The 24,596-nt window shown below is 41.3% G+C and overlaps 1 protein-coding gene across 1 annotated transcript in view; it reads right to left on the bottom strand.

Annotated features, from left to right (window-relative positions):
• Nucleotides 1-583: 583 nt before the first annotated feature.
• The window catches only part of LOC132585418 (histamine N-methyltransferase-like), a 63,822-nt gene continuing 39,809 nt past the window's right edge, over nucleotides 584-24,596 (bottom strand). Inside the window, exons 5-7 of the mRNA XM_060257297.1 lie at nucleotides 22,123-22,253; nucleotides 18,200-18,293; nucleotides 584-2,467 (exon numbers count right to left, since the gene is read on the bottom strand). Coding sequence (XP_060113280.1) covers nucleotides 2,106-2,467; nucleotides 18,200-18,293; nucleotides 22,123-22,253 — 587 coding nt within the window. The 3' untranslated portion in view covers nucleotides 584-2,105. The remainder of the gene's footprint in view (nucleotides 2,468-18,199; nucleotides 18,294-22,122; nucleotides 22,254-24,596) is intronic.

The raw sequence follows: 24,596 nt of genomic DNA, 5'->3' as shown, positions 1-24,596 counted from the left end.
TGGGGTTGCTTTTTTATCTGGACATTTCTATTTTCACCAGAATAATTAGTGTATTTTCTCAAAAGGAAGAAAATCCTAAATGTAAGACAACCCCCTTAAAATGTTGCATGTGCACACACACACACAGGTTATTGGACATAACTGAAACTTGTATGCAAATGTAATGCATCCCTCTCTTTTTATGGCATTTTTTTAGGGGGGAACTAGTCCTGCATTTGAATAAATACTATAATAAATGGACATGACAACACCACTTGATCAGCATTTCCCTTTTTCTAGACTTGCCTCTTCCACTAGTAAGGAAAGTTGTACTCTTCTTCCACATAATAGTTTAATGGGCCTGCCAAGCTAACTGTTGGCCTGAACCAAAAATGAAATAAAACTAAAAGATAGAAATAGAATTTGCTTTTTAAGGTGTTGTAATACTTGATATAATCACCACAAAAGCAACTGAAAGGCATTAATTAGAATTGCTTTTTATGTTATATATATTTTCATCATATAAGGGTCATCCTTTCAAAGTCATTACAATACCTTTCCCATCGATCAGAGGCATGTAGTCCTGCAATTTTCATTTCTCAACTTTTTGTTTTTTAAATAATTTTATTAATTGTTCAAACAAAAAGAATCCACAGTTCAAGACAAAGAACCTTCTAAATTACAAAACATAAAAAGATTACAAAAAAACTAACAAAAATACGAAGGAGAAGACAATGTTGAATCAGATTACTGACAGAGGGTTTAAAATTTAACATGTGTTCCAATTTATTTTACAAGATGTAATTTAAGAGAGGAAGTTATTTAATGGCACAGGGGATTTTTTTAAAAAACAATTCTTTATGCATTTTATGCTTAATTCCTTTTTCCATAATTTGAGGATGGGCTTTGATAGATGTTGAATATCTTTCTGATTCATACATAAAATAAAATCATGCCATGTTTCATAAAAATTTAACATTTTAGCTTTAAATTAATATCTCAGTTTTTCTGCCATTGCTATTTGCCATAGTTCAGAATGCCAATAATGTAATGTTAAACATTCTGCAGATTTCCAACACTGCTTTACGCTATGGGTTTTCCTCAACATAAACACTATTAATCCCTTGGATGTAACTTTTCCATTTTGTTCCCCTTAACAAAGACAGCGCTGGTATGGCATAAATGATTTGATACATAATATTTTCCATTTCTGAAAACATTTTCCCCAAAAACTGTGATACTACAGGGCATAACCACCACATGTGGAAGTAATCACCTTGCTGGTTGCAATTTCTCCAGCATTTTGTGTTATTTATTCTTGCAAGATGTACTGGAATAATATATCACTGATGCAGTAAGTTTCAAAGAATTCTCCCTAAGGGCTATTGACACAGTTTTCCTTGTTTGAATCATCCATAATTTATTCTATACATTTTGTTCTATTTTTATCCCAACATCATTTTCTCATATAGTTTTCAGTCCATTTGACATATTTGTATCTATTTCAACTCAGTAAGAATATATTTTAGAAGTTATTGTACTATTCTTATGTTGCATTAGAAATCTGTTTAAATTTCATCATCTTTCTGGTCATAGTTTGCGCCTTACTGTAGGTTTCACCATTAAGTAATATAACTGATGAAGAAGAATCCAATTCATTGAAGGTCCTTGCAACTTTAATTTTACTACAGTAAGGGGAGTTCCATTTTCATAAAAGTGTCTCATTCTGTAAATTCCATTTAACATATTTTTCTGGTTTGTTTACGTAAAAAAAGTGAAGTGTAACGTAAATGGAAGCGGTTGGAATATTTCTGGAACTAATTTGTTTTCCCATTTATTCCAGTTTTTTAATTTGATTATTGATTGCATCACATGGAAACAGACTACATATAAGGATAATGTTAAATGACTCAGCAGATTATGTATTAAGCTATTAACAGAATTATTTAAATACATAACAATATTGTTAAACAGCTACTTACAAAGATATTTTCTAATTTCATTACACCTTGATTTATCCACAGACACAGAATAAAAAGTTAGCTTTTAAAAACCCTAAATTGTTAATAAAATATTGAACAGTAAGAAAACTATTCCATTTGTTAGCTCAGAAGAATCCATTTGAATCATTTTGAGGATTCAACCACTATTGCCCTCAGGTTGTTATTGAAAAAATACCTTCCGTCTCTATTTTCACTGTATTCAAGACTTTTCAGGTCTTCCACCAATTCCTTTTTTAGGTCTAGTGGGGCAGTTTGACTAAAATGAGAAGTTTCTGTCAAAAAATCAAGCAACAGTTCCCCCTTTTCATTTCCTTCAGTAAAACAATCTGTTATGTCTGTAGTAGATGGAAGGTCATACGACTGATACTTCAGTCCAGCTGCATCAAGTATCTCTTCAACGTCCGCAGTTGAAACGTATAAGCAAAGGTCATTATGAGGTAAACGAGCATCATATTTCTTCCACAGCCTATACCATCCGCTGGCTCCTAGCAAATAAATCACATTACAAAGATTTAAAGAACAATTCATGCCTTTTGACAATGTTTTCCAAATACTGCTTAAAATACAGAATCTCCAAATTCTGAGACACTCTTGTTATTGTTTCACAAGGTGCAAAGCAAATAGGGAATACCTATTTTCATGGATTTATACCCCCCAAGCCCAGGAAGAGCAGCGATCCTATTTCAAGGTCAAGACAAAACAAATTGCAAAAGTCCTAAAGAGAGGCTAAGTTCCCTCTTGAGGCTAAAACAGTAGCTGCCACCAAACCCTTTGAGTATTCCTAACAGCTCCAAAGTAAAGGGACAAACCTCTAAGCCTTTCAGGAAATTATTCTGGAAAGTCAGCCCTGCAAGGTTGGCTTGCAGCTCTGAGTTTCCAAACTAAAACATTAACTGTGGGTAAGCAGTCTAAGACTTCTGGATTTTTAGCTTCTGAGGCTGCAGGAGACAAGAGCCACACCAGGTTAAAAATACATATTTGTTGTATTAGACATGCAAAGATATCCTAAAAGACATGAATGTAAAGGAAAGAAACAATAAACTGGCGTGTCCAACATAACTAAACTTAATAGCAAATAATTACCGCAAGGTTGCAAGCAGGTGTTAGGGTCAGCCTCCAGCTCTGTTTTTCAGAGTCCAGATAAGGCCTTAGCCATAGGGACAGCAACTGAGCTGGTCTGCCACTGGCATGTTGACCTGCCAAGCGATTTCCCAGCTAGTACCAAGACAAAAGGCTAGCTACCTTATAGAAAAAATTCTGATTCCCTCTGGGCCCGAGAGCCAATCACAATCCAGGAGGTGATGTAATCTCTTCCCTTGTTGCTAGGGCATGAGACCAGATGCTGATGGTGGCCTTGCTTCGGAGGCTGTTTTCTCAGCTGTATGGAATTTGCCAATTAAGAAGCCCTTGTGAAGGGTGGCACCGAGCTTCACCCAGGAGCAGGCCGTTTGCTTACAGTTCTCTCTGAGAAAATGTTTGTGTAGCCAAAAAGGCCTTGTCAAGATTTCTCTGCACAGACCTTTTTGACCAGAGTTCTGCAAAGAACCAAAATCCTTTGAACCAGGGGTGGCCAACGGTAGCTCTCCAGATGTTTTTTGCCTACAACTCCCATCAGCCCCAGCCAGCATGGCCAATGGCTGGGGCTGATGGGAGTTGTAGGCAAAAAACATCTGGAGAGCTACCGTTGGCCACCCCTACTTTACACTCATTGACAGGGCACTATTCCTCCCCACATGCCACAGTTATCCTCTGGTGATGGAAGATCATCATGGAATCCAATGGTGCTCTCTTCCCTCCCTCTGTTTCCCTGGCTGATGATCAGCCGCAAACATCCAGAAGCAGGGCTTTTTTTCTGGAAAAAGGATGTGCTGGAACACTCAGGAGGGAAATGAAGGAGAAAACACATAGCTGCTCCTTGTTTACTTTTAAACTTTTTTTGAGCATGTTGTTTCCACAAAGAGGTTCCAGGACTGTGTTCTTCCATATTCCCTCAGAAAAAAATCCCAGAAGCATTCCAGCATGCTGACCAATATTTGCAACAGGAAGCCAACATGTGCAATACATTTCCCCATCCAATTAAACCTCTCCTACCCAGAGCTCCACACCAAAAATTTCCTGTTCCTTTCTCTAGTGAGGAGAAAAGGAAACTCTGCTGACTGTGGTAACCAAATTCCTCCTATGGAGCATGCCTCTGGTCTTTTATTAATGTATGGTTATTTAACTTATGGGTAACTTGTTTTTTCCATTTTCATATCAATGACTGCTCCCCAGTCATGCTTATTTTGTGTCGAATGCTCAGCTGAAAAGAACCATTGCACCTGCTTGCCTTTGAGGTGATGAATTTCATTGCAAAGGATTCTAATTCTGAAGAACCAGGAAAAGTGAGACAGTAATGCCAGATGGATATTTCTACGGAAATGTTTTGTATCGTGTGCTATTTTGGTTTTGTATCGTAGCAGTAATGCACTACACAAGACTTTATGCAAAAAATATGGATTGCAGGGGAAATGACTGGGAAATGCACTAACCTTCCAGAACATTCAATGAGTGACCTCAAAGTAGCTGTTTTACTGCAAAGGAACTTCAAGAACAGAATGGAGAGCAAAACTGCTGAATTACAGTTTATTATGAAACTTGGAACAGTCCCCGGGACTGAACAGGAATATTAGTTTTTTATCTCATTACTTATGCTAAACATATTCTCACTGAATATAGTTATATATCCACAGTATTCCAATGTATTTCTCTTTTGGAATAGTGTATCAGAATGTTTTTTGTATTGACGTACTCAAATAAGGGATATTGGCTGTTTATCTCATTATATATACTTAACCCATTTCCACTATATTTTAATATATATATTTTTTTCCTAATGGAAAACTAGAATGATGTTTATTATCGTTTCTCGGCCTTTTGGCTAAGGTCAAGTGTAGTGTGATGTTAATAATGTATGTTATATGTTAAAAGATAAATTAGGTGGACAAGAACATCTCTAGGAAATACATGTCCTTTTGTTTTACCTAGATTTGTAGCAAGAGCAATTAATAGGCAATTTGTATTACCTTTTATTGGTTTCCCACACAAATGCTATCCAGACCAAATGGTCTTTCAATTTGTTTATTACACTATTTTGCCATTTGACCCTAATTTTGTATCATTTTACATTCTTAACCACTACCCATCAGCTATACGTAAGTTCTGCTTACTGTACGCCATTCCCTCATCTGAAGACGTATGCATGCATACAAAAGCTTACATTTTGAATAAAACATTGTTGGTTTTAAAGGTGCTACTTGACTCCTACTTTGTTTCCCCCCATAAAAAGTCTGCCATAAAAATGTCGTGATGCAATGTCACCCCAGAGTCAGAAATGACTGGTGCTTACACAGGGGATCGCCTTTTACCTTTTTAGCCTTTAGAGTCCCTTATACTAGTGCTTTTCAGAATTCTGGCTCCATCACAGAGAAACCTTTTAAACCTTGCAGAGAAACCTTGCATCTTTGGGCAGGGGAGGTGAAGAGGGGAGGGAATTATATGTGCTGTGCCTGATTTTGTCTCCCTGCATGTGAACTTGAAAGTCATAATACTGATGATGCACATAGTACTGTACAGGTATGGGGAGGACTGCCATATGATATTCCAGATCCGGGGATATATGCATCCTAATTCAGACTTCAAATCAACTTGTGCATGTTAGAAGTGGGAACAATATGTGGGGCTCCAGCTTCCCCAATATTCACTGTAGTAACAATTGATGAACTCTAAAAAGTCCTATTCAGTGCAACACAGGTCTTAATTTCTACAAGATAGAAATCTAAAAATAGTAAATGGGGATGAGGCTAGGCCAAGCATAGAGGGTTTTGTGGATATCGGTAAATTGGCAGCTGGAGTAACTTGACAAGAATTCTTTTAACTTGAGTCTTCTGTCTCGCTCCTGGTAACAGATGAATTTTCAAGAAGAGCCTCAAGTATGTAAGGGCGACCAGACTGCCTCCCAGTCACCTTGTCCTGTGGAGGTTTCATTGCCCACTACTGCAGAGCTGAGCAGCAGTTACTAGGAAGTTGATTAGACAAGATGTTAAAGATGATTTGGATTGAGGGAAATCCCAATCCAACTAATGTTTAACATGTGATGTGGCACTCACCTAAACAATAATATGTAAGGGTCAGATTTGCTCCTGAGTACAGCAAAGAGGCAGGATGGGCTTCATTATTCCCTACTTTCCACCCTATAAGATTTCACTAGCAGAAAAATGCAATGGGGAGACTAAGAGCGTTTTCGCACTGACCTTACTCAGCAGCGATGTCCCTCTTCACCGCGCAGCATCTACGCGGATTTCACACACGTTGCTCCGCAGAACCCGGAAGAGCCGCAAAGTCCCGCAGCTTTTGCGTCACAAATGTAAACTGGTTTTTGGCCAGTTTACATTTGCGACGCAAAAGCCGCGGGACTTTGCGGCTCTTCCGGGTTCTGCGGAGCAACGTGTGCGAAATCCGCGCAGACGCTGTGCGGTGAAGAGGGATGTCGCTGCCGAGTAAGGTCAGTGCGAAAACACCCTAACAAAAGTGTGTGGGGTGGAAGGAAGCGAATGATTAAGCTCTTTCTGCCACCACACAATACCTAGGACCCAATTTTCCCAACACACTGTTTATGGTTCCCATGTTAATGCGAGTTGCATTTAGGTTTCTCCCAGCCCAACGCACATTTAACATCTTGTCTAATCAGATGCCTGGATGACTCAGCAATGATATTGCTACACTGCATTATGACTGCATACAAGGAAACTGCCACAGCATCAGAATTCAGGAGTACCATCCATTTGCCTCAGCAATGTGAGGATGTGTTCCCTTTCTTGACCTCAAGCCATGGACAAATATTTGTTTGTCTACCTTCTGATGGTTTAGGCTTTGGCAGAATGGCACAATCTCAGAAGACAAGTTTCAAGAGTGAAGAAGCAACCTCCCCTTTTTGAATGGCTTCACTTTGGCTCTCATTTTCTTACTGGACACATCATAGACATTAGTAAGAGACCCCCTCCCTAGATACAGGCAATATCTTGATGAGATGTTAGGGAAGAGGCAGATAATAAACACTTGTTGTTGATATTATTACTAATCCTGGAATAATATGTCCTGTACTTACTCCAACTTCTGATTTGATTGCGAACAAATCAAAAGCTGAAGAGAGTCAAAATGAAGACAGGGAACTCTGGTAAAATCAAAGGCTCTTGACTAAAGTTGAGATGAAACAAGTGGTGCTTTCAGTAAAAGTTTTGGGGCCTGTGAAAATTTTCATACGTTCAGGATTTTTTGGGGAGGGGAGAGATACAAACCATGATTATAAACACAAACTAGTAGTTCTTAAACTTTCAGAAGTAGAACACACTTCTAAACTTACATGACCTCTGGGACCTACCACAGCACCAGCACAAACTGTCAGCAGTATGGGTTCAGGAGGGAAAGGGCAGCTATGCCCATCACCTCCCATGCTGCCGAAAGCTGGAAAATATAAAATAACTGAGAATGAGGCTGCAGAGTAAATGAAAAAAAAGGAGGAGGGACTGTATGATTTCCAGCCGCTACTGATATGGGAATCCTGGAGCCTCCTCTTTCATCTTTAGAGTTTGAGCCTCATGACCTGCCTGCAAGAAAGTTGTGATCCACTTTTGGATCATAAGTCACAGTTTGTGAACCACTGGATATTTCCTTACTTCAGAAATTTTTGTCATGAATGATGACAAAGAAGAAGAAGAATTGCAGATTTATACCCCACCCACGCTTACAATCTCCTATATCTTCTCCCCCCACAACAGACACCCTGTGAAGTGGGTGAGGCTGAGAGGGCTTTCACAGCAGCTGCCCTTTCGAGGACAACTAGCTATGGCTAACCCAAGGCCATTCCAACAGGTGTAAGTGGAGGAGTGGGGAATCAAACCCGGTTCTTCCAGATAAAAGTCTACACACTTAAACACTACACCAAACTGTTTGTAATTGGATTCCAAAACTACTGTAATAAAAGTACACTTTTAAAACGAAGATGCCACTGGACCCTGGTGTAATTTCTATGAGTACTTTCTATAATGCCAAGGGAAGGGACGATCAAGAACTTACAAAGTACCAATGGCTCGGTAAAGAAACTAATATAGGTGTAGGTCCTCTCCATCAGTTCTAATGGCAAAGATCATCTGTACAAGTTGTATCTAATGGACAGGGGAAATTACTCATGGCTAAATACCATTAAAGCCAAAAATGGGAATGTCATTGCAAAGCTTAGAAGGCAAAGACAATCTAGCTAAAAATTGCTAGTGGACCTACATCACCCAGGATTCCTTCTGTCCCTCTAATTGAGTGAATACAACTTTTGGAGGGGAAACTTCCCCAAAAGGGTTGGGCCTGGGAAGAAGGAAATAAAAAGACCCAGCGGAGAAGGATCATTGTTCTCTCTCTGTAAAGCCTGGGCTGAAGAGTGAAATTAGGAGGTTATCTTTGAAAAGGCTGCGCTGGAGAAGGCTGCAGCTGAGGAGAGATCCCTCACCCAAAGCGGGTGGTGAGTCTTTGAAATTAGAAGAAGGGAACGTATAGCTAGTTGCATCAGGGCTTTTACTTCTTTGTACTAACCTTTACTGTTTCCACATTCACTGTTGTCCTAAAAGATTTTACAAACCACTTATTTATTTATTATTTATTACCTTAGTTTTCTATCCTGCCCTCTCTGCAAGCAGACTCAGGGCAGCTAACAATTATTATTATTGTTGTTATTGTTTTGAATACTTATAATTATTGTTTTCAGCATTTATAATAAACTTGTTATACTGCCTGGGTCCTCATGACTCTTCAGTCACAGGTAGAAGGAGTTTGCTAATAATGTGGATGGGTGCTCTGGTCCCTCGCATACAGACCCTTTCCAGAGTGGTAGCAGCCAGGAGAGGCCCTCCCTGGTCCCCTGTAGTGACATGGTGGGCTAGCAGTGGGATGGGCTAAATCTGGATCCAGTAAAGTGGCAGAATGCTTAGTGGGCTTGACTTATCTTCCCAATTTTGAAAAAAATTCCCTTTTTGTATTTTGATTGGAAGAAGTCACATTTTCTAAGCTGCTTGCCAGAGCATGCAAGAGCTCAGTAAAGGTACTGATGGTGTTTTGTTTATTTTCTAGCTCTCAGGTCAACAAGATAGTGAGGCTATAAAATAAGTAGTGTATGCTCCTCTGGTGTGGGAAAGAAAAGTCTGAAGACATTCCCATTCCTAAAAGCAGAACCCAGAAGTGGAGAGCTGAGCTAATGTCAGATATGGACAATCTGTTTGTTGAAGCAACCATGTCCCAAATGATGGCATCCCTGAGTGAAGAAGTCTTGCATCTCCAACTGCAAATTAAGCAGGCAGACCTCGAGAAGGTCAGACTCGAGGTAGCATTAAAGGAGAAAGAGAATGCAGCCAAGATACAGCTGGAAAGAGAAAGGGTGTTGAAAGAGGAGAGAGAATGCAGGCAGGATAGAGCTGGGGGGGTGGAATGATGCTGGCACATGAGATTGAACTTGCAAAAATTGGAAAGGGCCACTTCTTTCAGATGCTGCTGTGCAAAGGGATAGGGGAGGACATTGAAGCATTCCTGCAAAACTCTGAGCAAGTTTTCATTGACTACAAGAAGTGTACATAAATAAGTTGAGACCTCAGCTGAGTGGAGTTCTGGCTTCAGTGTCTGGGCAAATGGAAGGTTAGACTACAAGCTGTTTAAACAGAGAGTGCATGGGTGGGTGGGGTTTTCCAAAGAAGGAGCCTGCAAGAGGTTCAAAGAAGTGAAATCTGAACCCAAGGAGTCCTACCTGCAGTTAATGTATAGACTACAGAAGGCCTATAATCTATGGATTGAAGTAGCTGATGCTAAGACCCTAGCTGATGTAAAGGCTCTATTGTGCATTGATTGGCTCTTGATTCTCATTCCTGAGCACATTAGATGCCCACTGAATGACAAGGTTCCTTCCACCCTTCAAGAAGCTGGACAGTGGGCAGGTGCCCAAAGGAAAAGCTCCCTCCTGACCACAGTCCTGGGGAGCAGCCAGAAGCTAAGGGAGGACCATCCAGCAACAGCCTCTTAGTTCTACAGGTACTGATGTGTACGTGCTGTTGGGGGATCAGAAGGTATCCCACTGTTATGCCTGCAATGAGTTAGGGCATATTCGAAGTCAGTGTTCAAGGTCTAGCACTAGCATGACATACCACATGATTCCAGTGGGCCCCTAATCCACTTCTTCTGATTTGGACCCTGAGCATATTCCTCAGCGTCACCATAAGGAAGTAACCACGGACAGGCATGATGTTACAACCTGGTGAGACACCACGTCCCAGGTAGGAGTTTGCTGATAAGGAAGACTAGCGGATAGGTGCTTTGGGCCCTCCCATATAGACCCTTACTAGAGTGGAGGGCAGCCAGTAAAAGCCCTCCCTGGTCCCCTGCTGTGTGACAGGGACATTCAGCCAGATCATCTGAATGTTTACCAGTGAGTCTCACTTACTCTGACTTGGATGGCCCAGGATAGCTTGATCTCATCAGATCTTGGAAGCTAAGCAGAGTAAGCCCTGGTTAATAATAGTATGGGAGACCACCAAGGAAGTCTAGGATTGCTGTGTAGATTCAGTCAATGGTAAACCATCTTAGAATGTCTCTTGCTTAAAAAAAAAACAACCTACAGCAGAGATGTCAAACACAATTGTTATGAGGGCCAGATTTGACATAAATGTCACTTTGGTGGGCTGGGCCATGTCTGCCATAATAGAATAGAATACAGAGTACTGGAGATATAAACTTTATGATTTCAAATGCCAAATGGCAATAGCAGGTGAATGACAATAGAAGGCTCGTTGGATTAGGTGTGCTAGGTAGTAGGCATGGAGATACCAGCATCAGTAATGAGATAGGAAACTGATCTCAGTTCTGTCCAGGAGGATGCAAAGAACAAATGGACATTAAGTCTGACATTAGAAATCACAACATTTAGTTGCTGACCTAAGAGTAGCAGTACTTTTACAAAAGAATTTCAAAGGGAGATAAGAAAGATTGCTGAATTGTAATTGATAATGAAGCTCAAGACAATGCATCCTCCTGCTCTGAATTGAGAGCTAGTTTTCCTGTCTCATTACCAATATGCGCTATTATCATTTGGCATCTGAAGTATTCAAATTCCTAATTAGGGTCTTTTTGAAAGAAAATAAAATCCAGATAGGAACAGAGAAATCCAATTTAAAAAAAAACTTTTCTGAATAAGCCAAAATAATTTCCTCAATGTAAATTGTCCTTGTGAGAAGAGTCCCTTCCTCCCTCTGAAGAAGTGTGCTTACACACTGAAACTTATACTTGGAATAAAACATTGTTGGTTTTAAAGCTGCCATGGAACTCCAACTTTGTTCTCTCTCTCTCTCTTTTCTCCTCTCCCCACCTCCCCAAAAGAGGAGCAGTCCTGGAGAAATAAGGAGAAGTCATATTTGTGTGTGCGCGTGAGAAAGGTTTTTCTCTAGCATGATGCAAGAAGCAGCCATGAATCTCTCTCTCTCTCTCTGAAACAGAGAGAGAGGCTTGTCTTTGTATCTCTCCCACATGAGGGAGCTGTGAGGCAGGGGGAAGGGAGGCAAGAGACAGGAAGCAGGTAGCAGCCACTGAGGGAGGTGGGGGAAAGCAAACTAGGGTGCAGCTGCAGCAGCCTGGCAAATGAAGCAGGAGAAGGAAATTGCTCATGGGACAAATCTGAGCCTTGCAGAGGCTGGATCCATCCCACAGGTCATATGTTTGACACCTCTGCCCTACAGAGTTCCCATAAGTTGGCTGTGACTTGATGGCACTTTACATCACCAAGTCTCTCTTCATCCCAAGGGTTTTCCTACCACTTTAAAAGGTAAAGATAGTCCCCTGTTCAAGCACCAGTTGTTTCCAATTCAGGGGTGACGTTGCTTTCACAACGTTTTCACAGCCGACTTTTTACGGGGTGGTTTGCCATTGCCTTCCCCAGTCATCTACGCTTCCCCCCCAGCAAGCTGGGTCCTCATTTTACCAACCTTGGAAGGATGGAAGGCTGAGTCAACCATGAGCCGGCTACCTGAACCAGCTTCCGCCGGGATCGAACTCAGGTCATGAGCAGAGCTTAGGTCTGCAGTACTGCAGCTTTACCACTTTACTCAACATTATTTGATACCTTCTTCCAGCTCATGTGTGTAGATTATAGCTCACATAATTACATTCTTTTCCATCATGAGACTACTGACTCTTGCCAAATTGCATCCAATAGATATACATTTCAAAGTACACAAATGCTTAGCACTGAGACTGAGGTGCAATAAAATGCCAGCCCTCTCTCTCTCTCTCGGCTTGACTTCGCGAACGAAGATTTAAGAAGGGTGCAGTAGTCCACGTCTGCTGCAGGCTCGCTGGTGGCTGACAAGACCAATGCGGGACAGGCAGATCCGGCCACAGTGGCTGCAGGGAAAAGTCTGATTTGGGGTTGGTGCTGTAGCAGTGCAATTCTTCCTCAATCTCCTTTTGTCCTCAAGCCCAGCCCAGTGACCTGACAATTATACTGATTTAGAGCATGATGGACAGAAGCAAACCAAAAATGTCACAGCAGTTTAATGTCTATTCTGTGAAATTTTATGGGACAACATAGTTAAGCAATAAGGAATACTCTTCCATCCTGTGCATCTGTGAAGTTCTGAAATATGGGCTGTTTCACAGTACATGGCACTTCTGGCAACCTTTGGCCAGTCAGATTGCATCCCATAGTGACAAGGAAGATATCCTTGTAAAGATCTACTAATCCAAGGTACACTGATAAAATCCAGTAGAGAAAAATATATTAGCAGAAGCAGTGGGAAGTGAAGCCAGGCTAATCCATTTATTTGGTATCCTCAGTGTCATGATTCAGCATTTTGAATGTGAATCAGTTATAAAAGGCCAAAGCCACCAGCCCCATCAGGTGGGAAAGTAATAAATTCAAATCTAATGAGGGCATGCTGAGAGGTATGACTCCAAATCCCCATTGCTAATAAAGCCATTTCTGCCTTTTTGGAAAGCACTGTACCTTTAAACACTTTTTCTTCTGAAACATAAACACTCTGGCAATTTAAAATCAATGCAGCACAACAAATGTGTGTATTTCCCTCCCTCCCCTCTCCACCTGGTAGAAAATGAATGCAGAACATTAATTGCAGGAAATGTGCTGGTCTCAGTGTTCTGTGACTCAACACCATTTCTAAACTGAAGCAATTATACACTACCTGACTGGCACATTATTATAATCACTCCCTGTAGATGCAACATATGGCACTACTTTTGTTTTTCAAGACTGCATTGTAAATTAAATGAAGGAGTATATGTGCGAGTGGAGGAGCTTATTATCTTTAAAACAACATGTCATAACTCTTCATAGCTGCCCTGGTCTTGTTGACAAGCTAAGGGTGGAAGGAACTGAGGCCTTCATACACTGAACCACATTGCATATCTGTTGTGACCTTTTTAGCATCAACTCTCAGTGTTTTAGTAACACATCCTATTATTTCTGTAGACAAAATTGCATTGAGCACCATCCACTGGGAACTCCCACCTGGACAAGCTTCACTGAAAAGAATAATACTAGTTACAAAACTGCAACAGGGGATGTTTTGATGGATTGTGAACCTGGCCTTTATTTATTTCCTAAGGGGGAGGATTATTTCAAAACATTGCTTCTTCTGTTTCCTTCCTGTTTTCTTTGGTGTAGTTGCTTTTATTATTTCAGTTTTTCCCCTTCTTTAACTCTTTGTTTTCTTTAATGCTCTCTCTTCCTTATCCAAACAGCTCACCTTTAATTTCCACTTTGTTCTTATCTTCTACTTCATCATTCATCTTTGAGCTACAGGCCAGTGCACATCTTTTCTGGCACAAAACCCTAAATGATGCCAGGGGCAATCGTGTACAACTGCCTCTAAATTCTGTGGTTAAACTATAGCATTTGGGATGAATCCTAGAGTACCTCCCCATGATGATGTCACTTCTGGTTTTGCACTGGAAGTGACCTTGTGCATGGGAGCCATATCAGAGCACCTGCCCCTTCTCTCATTGCTTTCAGGAATTTGCCAACTGTCACTGGCAACCCTAAGGCCTTCACTGTAATTCTCTTTTCCAGGGCTTTCTTTGTAGAAAAAGCCCAGCAGGAACTCATTTGCATATTAGGCCACACCCCCTGGCACAACCATTGTTTCACATAGGGCTTTTTGGAGAAAAGGCTCAGTAGGACCTCATTTGCCTATTAGGCCACACACCCCTGGCACCAAGCCAGTCAGAACTGTGTTCCTGTGTGTTCCTGCTCAAAAAAAGCCCTGCTCTTTTCTCGATGTTATTGTTAAATACTGAGTTCAATTGCAAGAATGAGGACTCCCATAGTAGTGATCAGCATCTTTACTTAAAGTGATTTCAGAACTATTTTGCAGCACGCAAACCCCAGACTTTGGCCTGGTTATATACAGTGAAACTCCAGCCTGCTCCCAACTGATAGATGCATTCAAACTGGCCTCCTAGCCTCCTATTGGTGGTCCAAGGCAGCCCATCCAACCAGACTGCGGCTACTACAATCCTGGTGTTCTGTTGTTTGCAGGGTTGAAGCTCACAGAGTCTCTGGGTTCCAAAGCATGGACTCAACAGTTATCCAGCTGAAATTTGTGACAAGGGAGAGCTGGCAACTACGTCTGAGGCCTGGATTTGAGATCTTCTGGCACCAATGAACACTGTCGTTAGCATGTTCACTGTAGAGTGTTTGCCCCAGTAATCTCAGGCCTGGCCTAGACATTCAGAAGGATGGGGTTAGGGCTGCCAGGTCCTACCTAGCTCCTAGTGGGGAAGAATTTCCTCTATGGTGCCAGAGTTTTTACCCAAATGGCTAGAATATGATGTGCCCAGTGTGATGACATCACTTCCAGGTGATGTCATCACAGGGAGCATGTCAGACACAGCAGAGCTCTTTGGGGTGGGGATCCCCCCCAGTGGCCAGCTCCACACTGTTTGGGTTTGGGCCCCCAGGACTGAGGGAACCCCTGCTCCCAGCAGGAGGCTGGGGACCCTAAATGGAGTAGAAGAATGCTGAGTGGGAAACTGCTGAGAAGCAATTATATTTTTCAAAGTGCCCCTATATGAATCATTCCCTGTAAGTGGAAAACTAGAACATGTGAAGAGTCAAGTTAAAATACTTTTCCTTGATGACGTTTTATTTTAATTGGATGGAATCTTTATAGGAGAAAGCATTACAAATGCATGTTTTCCTATCTGCAGTTTGAAGTGGCACAACCCATTCTGCCCCCTCAGAATACTACCACCTCATTGATAGCATGTGTAAACTGGGCCTCAGCAAATTCAATTTGAGAGAGAGATTGCACAAAGTGCTTGCAACAGGCTTCCATGACATGGAGGCTTCTAGGTGGGACTTTAGTTCAGCATGAGAGAAATCAATCTGAAAGGAGGGGAGGAGTTGAATTAAAATGATTTTTAATAAGAATTTGAGATTTATGTTAAAATAATTTATTTTAGTCACATTCTTTGTGATGTAAACTGTTGCTTTCTCTTCAGGACATTCAGGCAGGGAAGGGGGAGTTAAGCATTCTGAAGTCCTAGTGATTTCAATGGGAAATATTTAAGCAGAGGTCTAGCTATCCCATTAAATTCAATGGGTCTTGAAAGTGTTTAACTTTGACATGTTTGTACTTTTCAGATTTACAGTAAACACTAACCCGGCTGTGCATAATGTTCAGTTTCCTCTGCTCTCTTGGAACTGTATCCTAGTGAGTATATAAATAATCACTTCCTCTGTGAGACTGATGAACACACAAGTTCCTTTTTTCGGTCTCAAGTAACCCATGTAAGATGGTATTGTAACATTAAGCAAAAAGGGGCAGTCAGCAGAGAAAATGAGTCTGCCAAAGAGCATCACTGTAGCTATTAGCTTAATGCCATGTGTAGTCAGGTGTTACAATATCTGCAATTCTCAAAATGTGTAGCAGATTAATGAGTCCATTAATGGCAATTGGGCTCCATGTGTGAATTACAATTTCAAATCCTGTTTGTAACATTTGTTGGGACATTTGTGTGTGTGTGTGTGTGTTTTATGAGGAAGCTACAGAACTAATGAAACATATAGGATTCCATTTTAGGAACTTTATAAAGCCATTTCATCGCTTTATGTAACTGAACCTATAAATTAATATATTCCCAAATGTCCCATTGTTTACAGCCTTGCTCTGGTTTTGCAAACTGAGGGCCCTCGTGGCTTCCTTGACGGAGTCCATCCATCTCATCTTGGATCTTTCCCTTTCCCTGCTGCCTTCCATTTGTTCTAGCCTTATTGTCTTTTCTAGTGAGTCTTTTCTTCTCATAATGTGACCAAAGTACAATAGCCTCAGTTCAGTCATTTCAGCTTCTAGGGAGAGGTCAAGCTTCCAGAACCCACTTATTTGTCTTTTTGGTGGTCTATGGTATCCTTCAATACCACATTTCAAATGAATCAACTTTCTTCTTGTCAGCTTTCTTTCTTGTCCAACTTTCACATTCATAGATAGTAATGGGGAATACTTCAGCATGAATTAAATTGACCCTGATCACCAATGACATATCCTTACACTTAAGAATCTTTTCTAGCTCTTTCATAGCTGCCCACTTGTGCCACATTTCAATTTTTTGAAAAAATTACTGAGCCAGTAATATTTGGCTCAAAATCATATCAAAATTTTGATGGATGGATGCCTATGAATAATATAGGCAACCTTAAACATAAGTGCCTAAAGAATGGAAGTTTTCAATTGTCAGCTATTCAGAGAGTTTTTTCTCCAAGGGGAGGTTATGAGGCACATGATGTGGCAAACTTGTGAAGGAAAAGGGATTTGGGTCTGGCTGTTGTCTGGTGGGAGACCTTCTGGAAACCCCTTATATTCACCACCATGAGTTAATGATAAAATAAAGTTTATTAGCTTGGAGAAACGTCACTTGGAGAAACGTCAACTGCGATGTTTCATGATAGAGGTTTACAAGATAATGGATGGAATGGAGAAAGTAGAGAAAGAAGTACTTTTCTCCTTTTCTCTCAATACAAGAACTCGTGGGCATTCGATGAAATTGCTGAGCAGACAGGTTAAAACAGATAAAAGGCAGTAATTCTTCACCCAAAGGGTGATTAACATGTGGAATTCACTGCCACAGGAGGTGGTGGCAGCCACAAGCATAGCCACCTTCAAGTGGGGTTTAGATAAAAATATGGAGCACAGGTCCATCAGTGGCTATTAGTCACAGTGTGTGTGTGTGTGTGTGTGTGTGTATATATATATATATATATATATATATATATATATATATATATATATATATATATATATATAAATTTTTAGATAAAAATATGGAGCAGAGGTCCATATTTAGATAAAAATATGGAGCAGAGGTCCATCAGTGGCTATTAGTCACAGTGTGTGTGTGTGTGTGTATATATATATATATATATATATAAATTTTTTGCCACTGAGTGACACAGAGTGTTGGACTGGATGGGCCATTGGCCTGATCTAACATGGCTTCTCTTACGTTCTTAAATTAGGGCTTTAATACAAATAATCCTAAAATGAAATTCAATATTTAATGAACTGGGTTTGGATTCAAATGATATTCACAGCTAGGGAAGAGATGAGTGTGTTGTCTTCCTTGAAGTCACACACAATAACCAAAGCAGTGATTTGTGCAGCTCCCATATCAGAGGAATACACATAGCACCACTGAAGTGGTGAGCCTGCTTTAGATCCCAATTAAATGTATAATACAGAATGTGTGACTCGTGGTTTTTATTTCGCTTCCGGCGTTGCTCCTGGTGCTGCAGCCGTATGCACACTTACTTGGGAGTTAGTCCCATTAAACAGCTGGACTCACATTGCAGTAAACTCTCATAGGGATAGGATCAGTCTGCAAGAGTGGATTAACAGAAGATCTGAAAATAATTACCTTGCTTTTTTTTTCAAATGTAATGTGTAGGTGTGCCTTTGATTTGTAATCATTGCCCTTGATATACATACATTTGTCTAAATATATATAATACATGTTCAGTTGAAGACTGGAGTGATTGGAATGATGCCCTGTGATGAATGCAGACACATTTGCAGAAAGCCACAAGCTCATAGAGGCCCAGATTCCCTGAAGCCAGTGGGTAGAGAATTTTACTCAAAAATACCTACCTGAGACAAGAATAATAAGGAGTTTGCCCCCAGGTTCCAAAAGAGTGCGGAAGAAATGAACAGTAGCAGAGATGTCTTTTACATAATACAGCATCTAATAAGGAAAGAAAAAAATCAGTGCAAAGTTTTTCACTTAATGTTTTTTTAAAAAATGAGAATGGGAACAACCCAGTGCACACACAAACACCCATCACTAGTCCTACACACACCAGTGGCTCATTCCTGCTTGCCCAAAGAATAGCATCTTGTCCTTGTGAGAATTTTGCTGAGATGATCCAGGGCCAGAGGGCAAAGGGGACCACTTTAATCCCTGTCACACCTTGCCCAGTACCTCAGGGAAATCAAGATTTTACTTGTCAGAAACAAAATAATGGCACCGGTAGGGTTTTTTTATTACAAAAACAGAATAAGATTTATTTTAGAACAGATAGTCTGGGAAGGGAGGAAATAAAAATAGAGTATAATATTAGAATCTGTGGGCAGGCAGAGAAACAAACTAAATACATGAACACCTTTTGTTGGCAAGATGTTATTTCATAAAAATAACCAGTGTTTCCTTTAGCTGGACAACACTCCTTAATATAAACCCTTTGAAGGTTTTGGCTTTTAAATAAACACACTCTGGTCCTGTTTACACAGCGTGTTGAGTCCGTGTTAAACTGACCCGGTTCTGTTCCGAATATCTTTGTTCCGGATATTATCGATCAGACTATCATACTGCAATTTGAATCACTACACGGTGAAACCATCTTCTGTCATCCACATGACGGCACCATGCAGTTCTTTTTTTTGCTTCCTCCACTATTATGAGCATGTGCACATTATGCACATGTGCGCATATGCACATGCACATAGGTAAAAAGCATTATAGGTAAAAAGCATTATGTAGTTATGTGCATATTGCTAAGTAGTAAAAAAAAATGGCGACCATAAACCAGATGTCTGAGGCTCCTTTTGCTCTGGGACAGCCTTCAGACATCTGGAAGCTGGTTAATATCGCAGCAGAACTATCCAGATGGAGAAAATTATGAGGTGAAACTGGACAATTAAAAAAGCACTGCAAAGGATCAGGTAACAAAATAATCCGGTTTGGAGAAGGATTGGAGGGGGGCGACAATGACTGACTACAGGGAGGCAGATCTTGCTGTCTGACCAGCCATTTTTAATCCGGTAGGAAACAGTAGCTACAACTGATTAAACTGTGTGTCTGAACAGGTCCTCTCTCTCACTGAGGAACTGACTGTCTGCGTCAGAACTCTCTACCTCAGACCCTTTCTCTCTGGCAAACTAGTTATCCTCCTCTCAGGAAGAGCTATAACTCTGGACTTTGGCACCTTTGAGGGTCCTTCACTCTAACACTTCAAACCCTTGTGCCAAGTCTCTTTTCCTCTGCTGGGATCTCAGTCTGTCTCCCGGGATTCCAAACAGGCACAGGACCCTTTGTCCCTCTCACAGCGTGTGTTTATGATCTCTCAACTGGAGTCTGCCCATTAGCCCTGGGATCAGAACTCCTCACTAGAGCCTTTGAACTAGCTCTGCTTTGTGACACTCTGTGCTACAAACTGAGAGCCTTCCTAAAAGAGCGCCTGTTAGTTCCTTCTCTCACACAGACTCTCACACAGACCAACTGCAGCTCTGCCTCAAAACTGCCTCAGACTTAGGCTGAATTCAAACCATAGACTGAAGTGAGAGATTTCTCTCACACTGCCTCTCTTAACAGTTACTGTTGTTGCCAAATGAGACTGCCAGCCAATCACAGAGACTGTTATCCAGTCCATCACAGTTGCCTATGGAACAGAAATGCATTCTGGGTTTTTTTCTGAAATTTGGGAGAGGCACAAAGAATTTCATCCCTGTTGGGGAAGAGTTACACCCAGAAACGTATTTAAAATTTGCCACTCTAAAGCAGGGCTTATGTGCATTTTTCTTAAACAAGGAGGAAAAAATCCATAACATCTTTCATTTCATTTCAAGTCACTCACTATGATAGATACATTTTTCTGTGTTGCTGCTTTTTAAAAGAGTACTCAATTGATTTAGCTGTGGTTTTTTAGGTTGCCTTTTAAAATTTGTTGTAAGCAGCCTTAAGAATCTTTATGTGTGTGGGATAAAATGTTTTCAATAATGTTTTTCAATATTGTTTTTTTCATTGTACAGAGTTACTTTTGGAAGAGTTATGTTTAGCAGCCCTATTCCCTTGTTACTTTTCCCCCTCTCTTGTTGTTACAGCTGGCATAGAATTGTATGGACAATTCAAGGACAACAGGGCCCAGTGATTTAAGAAAACATTTTGCTGAGAATCTGGAGAGTTTATTTAAAACCTGATAATATCCTTTTGTGTTATTTGGTACAAGTTCACAAACATGTTTCTAGGTTTCACCTGGCAACCCTGATAGCAATGGGGTGAAGTGTGTCTTTATGTGTGTCTGTGTATGGACTCGCAGGAAGTTGGTGGTTGCTGAACATAGTTGAGTAAACAACTGACTTGAACATATATGAACATATGAAGCTGCCTTATACTGAATCAGACCCTTGGTCCATCAAAGTCAGTATTGTCTTCTCAGACTGGCAGCGGTTCTCCAGGGTCTCAAGCTGAGGTTTTTCACACCTATTTGCCTGGACCCTTTTTTGGAGATGCCAGGGATTGAACCTGGGACCTTCTGCTTCCCAAGCAGATGCTCTGCCACTGAGCCACCATCCCTCCCCTTACAATAGTGCTGTTGAAAATAGTCTGGAAGATTCACAGAGTTACACCCTTCTGAGCCCATCAACTTTAATGGATTTAGAAAGGCTTAACTGCTTAGAATTGTACTGTCAACACTACATTCAGATGTCAAACAACCCCACTGTTCATAAGTTGCAACCGGCCTAAACTCCAGTTCAGTGTGATGCCTGAATGCTGGCCTCACCATTAACTCTGGTTAGTAAGAGGGCCACAAACCAGGATTCTTAACCAGAGTTACATCCTGGCTTGAGAAACCTGGATTTATGGTGGTCTTGGTTACCAGATGTCTGGATGCAGGAGTCCTGGCTTAATCTCGGCTTTCAGTAGTGCTTCCCCTTAGCCATGGAGTCTCATCTACAGAGCATAAAATCTTTGCTGTCCTGCTCTCCCTGGCAGAAGATGAGCCCGGATTTCCAGGTCACTCTTGTTTCTATCCCATTGTTCACTCAGAGTTTCAGAGAGGTTTACAATCTCCTTCCCTTCCTCTCCCCACAACAGATACCCTGTGAGGTAGGTGAGACTGAGAGAGCTCTCTGAGAACTGCTCTTGGGAGAACAGCTCTGAGAGAACTTGTGATTGACCCAAGGTCACCCAGCAACTGCATGTGGAGGAGTATGGAATCAAACCCAGTCCTCCAGATTCGATTCCATTGCTCTTAACCATGAGACCTAGTTTGCTGTAGTGCTTAAGTGCATGGACTCTTATCTGAGAGAACGGGGTTTGATTCCCCACTCCTCCACTTGCAGCTTCTGGAATGGCCTTGGGTCAGCCATAGTTCTTGCAGAGTTATCCTTGAAAGGGCAGCTCCTGTGAGAGCTCTCTCAGCTCCACCTACCTCACAGGGTGTTTGTTGTAGGGGAGAAAGATAAAGGAGATTGTGAGCTGCTCTGAGACTCTGAGATTCAGAGTGAAGGGTGGGATATAAATCTATACCACTCTGGCTCTCCAATGATGCCTAATTGTGATGTTTGAGTACCACTTCCTTGGCATAAACTTTTGTTAACTTAACTCTGCTTATTCAGATATATAAAGTATTATACAGTGTGTCTGGGTATATGAAGACCATAGAGTACAAGGGGGCTACAGAAAAACTATGAAATTTCAGCAGTATGATATTGTCATATGTACAAGGCAACATGTGCATTTCATTTAATTTCCCAGCCAGGACTCTGAGGTAAAATGCTTCACAATTGATTACCTGAACCATATGGATGAAATCCCATGTCTTCATATTGCCACTCGCCTTTGTTCGACTTTCATATTCCAATGATGTCTCCTTGTGCCAAGTAAACTTTATGTTCTCAAGATTTGATGTCTTTGCTACACGTTCTGAAATATGAGGAGAGTTGCACAGTTTATCTCAATTGCAAATATGGAATACATTTCTATTTCACATTTTAAGGCAACTGAAAACTATATATTTAGAAAACAAACAAACAACACTTTTATGTTATTGGTGGGAGTGATTCTGAGCTGCTAACTGCCTCCCTCCCTTCTTCCCTCCCTCCAGTTTACTCATCTTAACCACAACCAAAGCTGTCAAGGGAACACTTTCCCCCACATAAGGCATGTGACAATTTTGGAACCTGTTTCCAATCCTATCTTGATGGCTTCATACCCAGTTTTTCTTCTAACCCTAACCAGGGCTGGATAGCCCACTAGGTAAACTAGGCAGTTGCCTAGGGCGCTGGGAGGTGGGGGGCAGCAAATGGGGCTCTGCCCCCCTCTGGTGCCCTAGCCAGGCAACCGCCTAGTTTGCCTTCCTCCCTCCCTCCCCTGCGCAGCCGCTGCTGCCACGGCCGCCACTAGTGCCCTCCAGCCTGTCGATGTCCCCATGCCTCTGCCAATGCCGCTCTGCTCACTCACTCACTCACTGCCCCTCCCCTCTACCTGCGCGGGCTGCCAGGAGCCAGTGGCGGAGGGGAGGGGCGGAGAGCGAGTGAACCTGCTTCGCTTCTGAGATCTGACAAGATTGGACTTTCCTGGGCTATCCAAGAACTTAGACTTTTGAGGGGAAATTCTTTGAATTTAAAATGAATAAAGAAAAGGAAGGTTTACAACAGTGTGATAGGGAAGAAATGCCATAAAACCATTGATAAGCTGTGTACCCGAGTAGGCAGCCGTTGCAAAATTAATTAAAAATAAAAATCAAAATATAATTTTTAAAAAGCAGGTAGTCATGAAGCAGCAGGAAAAAAATCAAGTCCAGTGGCATCTTTAAGACTAACAGAGTTTTCTCCTACAGGTTTCTCAGTCTTATGATTCTTGATGTCAGATTTGTGTCCATTCATCCTTTGGTGTAAGGTTTGACCTGTTTGCCCTATGAAGAGAACTGAAGGGCATGGTTTGCATTTAATAGTATTTACAGTGTTAGAAGACAAGCAAGTGAATGAGACTGAGATGGTGTAGTTAATGTTGTTAGGTCCCATGATTGCATTATCTATGTGTATGTGATTGCAAAGTTTATTGCAAGCTCTGGTACCACTGTTCATGTTCAAGTTAAATACTATATTACTGTGGGTAAGGAGCTGTTTAAGATGGGGGGGGCTGTCTGCATGCAAGAAAAGGTGTTGTGTCTTGCATTTCAGTCCCGAAATTACAACACAGCGGACGCTACGGATGTAGCTCCACAAATACGCTCCGCCAATCAAGATCTATGGCGGGAAGTTTAACTGGCCAGGATTAGACCTGGCCAGACTGAGGGTTGTTCCGGGGTATGTATATAATCGGGACCCGGCCCGCGTTGTTTTGCCTTGTGATGTACTCGCTAATAAAGCATGTTGCCTTCAACATGGCTCGTCACTCAGTACATTACAAAAGGTCTGCCCTCCCCTCAGTGCTTGTGAAAGAGAACTGTCATTATACAATAGTGGTTGTAGGCTGATGATGAATTGAACTGTTTTGAGTTGAGAGATGTACATGACTACTAGTGATGTTCTGCTGTTGTCTCTTTGGGGGCTGTCTTGTAACAGGCTTTCTTTGTGTATTGTTCTAGCTTTGTTAATCTATTTCTTGACTTAATCAGCTTTGTATTTTAGGCCCTTTCTGCAATCAGATTTGATCCAGATTTTTTGAGCACTTAATCCACCTGCTATAGATCCACATCATTTAGATCTGTATAATTGATTCTGTTTTGAAAAGTCTGTTTCGCACTCTTTGCAGAGGGTTACTTCATAGTTTGCATCATAGTTCTCTTTATCATCCTTCATGTCCTCCCAACTCCATTTGCCAATGAGACAGGCATAGATCAGATTATAAAGACGAAGAGGGACACACCGTTCATTGTTAACGGAAAACATAAGGAAGAAAGTGTCTGGAAATTTAATTCCTTTTGTAAACCTTTACGGCTGTCTTTCAGACTGTCCATCTTTCTATCTGTATTTCTATCCCCCACTCCCCGACTGCAATGCTTGATATTCCTTTGAGTGTGTTGGTGCTAGGAGGCTGGAGGAAGGAGAGCATTTTTGGCAGGAACTGCTGCAGGTCATTTCTTCAGTGGCTAATTAGTCAACTAGCAACTTCCAGAATCAGTGCACTGGCAATAACTTTGGAGAAGAGTTTGAAAAACCCAGAGGGAAAGTTCTACAATTAGGACTTAGAACCAGATGTGGAGAAAGGTCTGGGCCAAAACAGGTTTTGAGAACAATGCAGCAACAGAAGGGTAGAGGTGGA

The sequence above is a fragment of the Heteronotia binoei genome, chromosome 16 (genome assembly GCF_032191835.1).
Source record: "Heteronotia binoei isolate CCM8104 ecotype False Entrance Well chromosome 16, APGP_CSIRO_Hbin_v1, whole genome shotgun sequence".
NCBI classification, from domain to species: Eukaryota; Metazoa; Chordata; class Lepidosauria; order Squamata; family Gekkonidae; genus Heteronotia; species Heteronotia binoei.
This window is presented reverse-complemented; position numbering and strand designations above follow the sequence as displayed.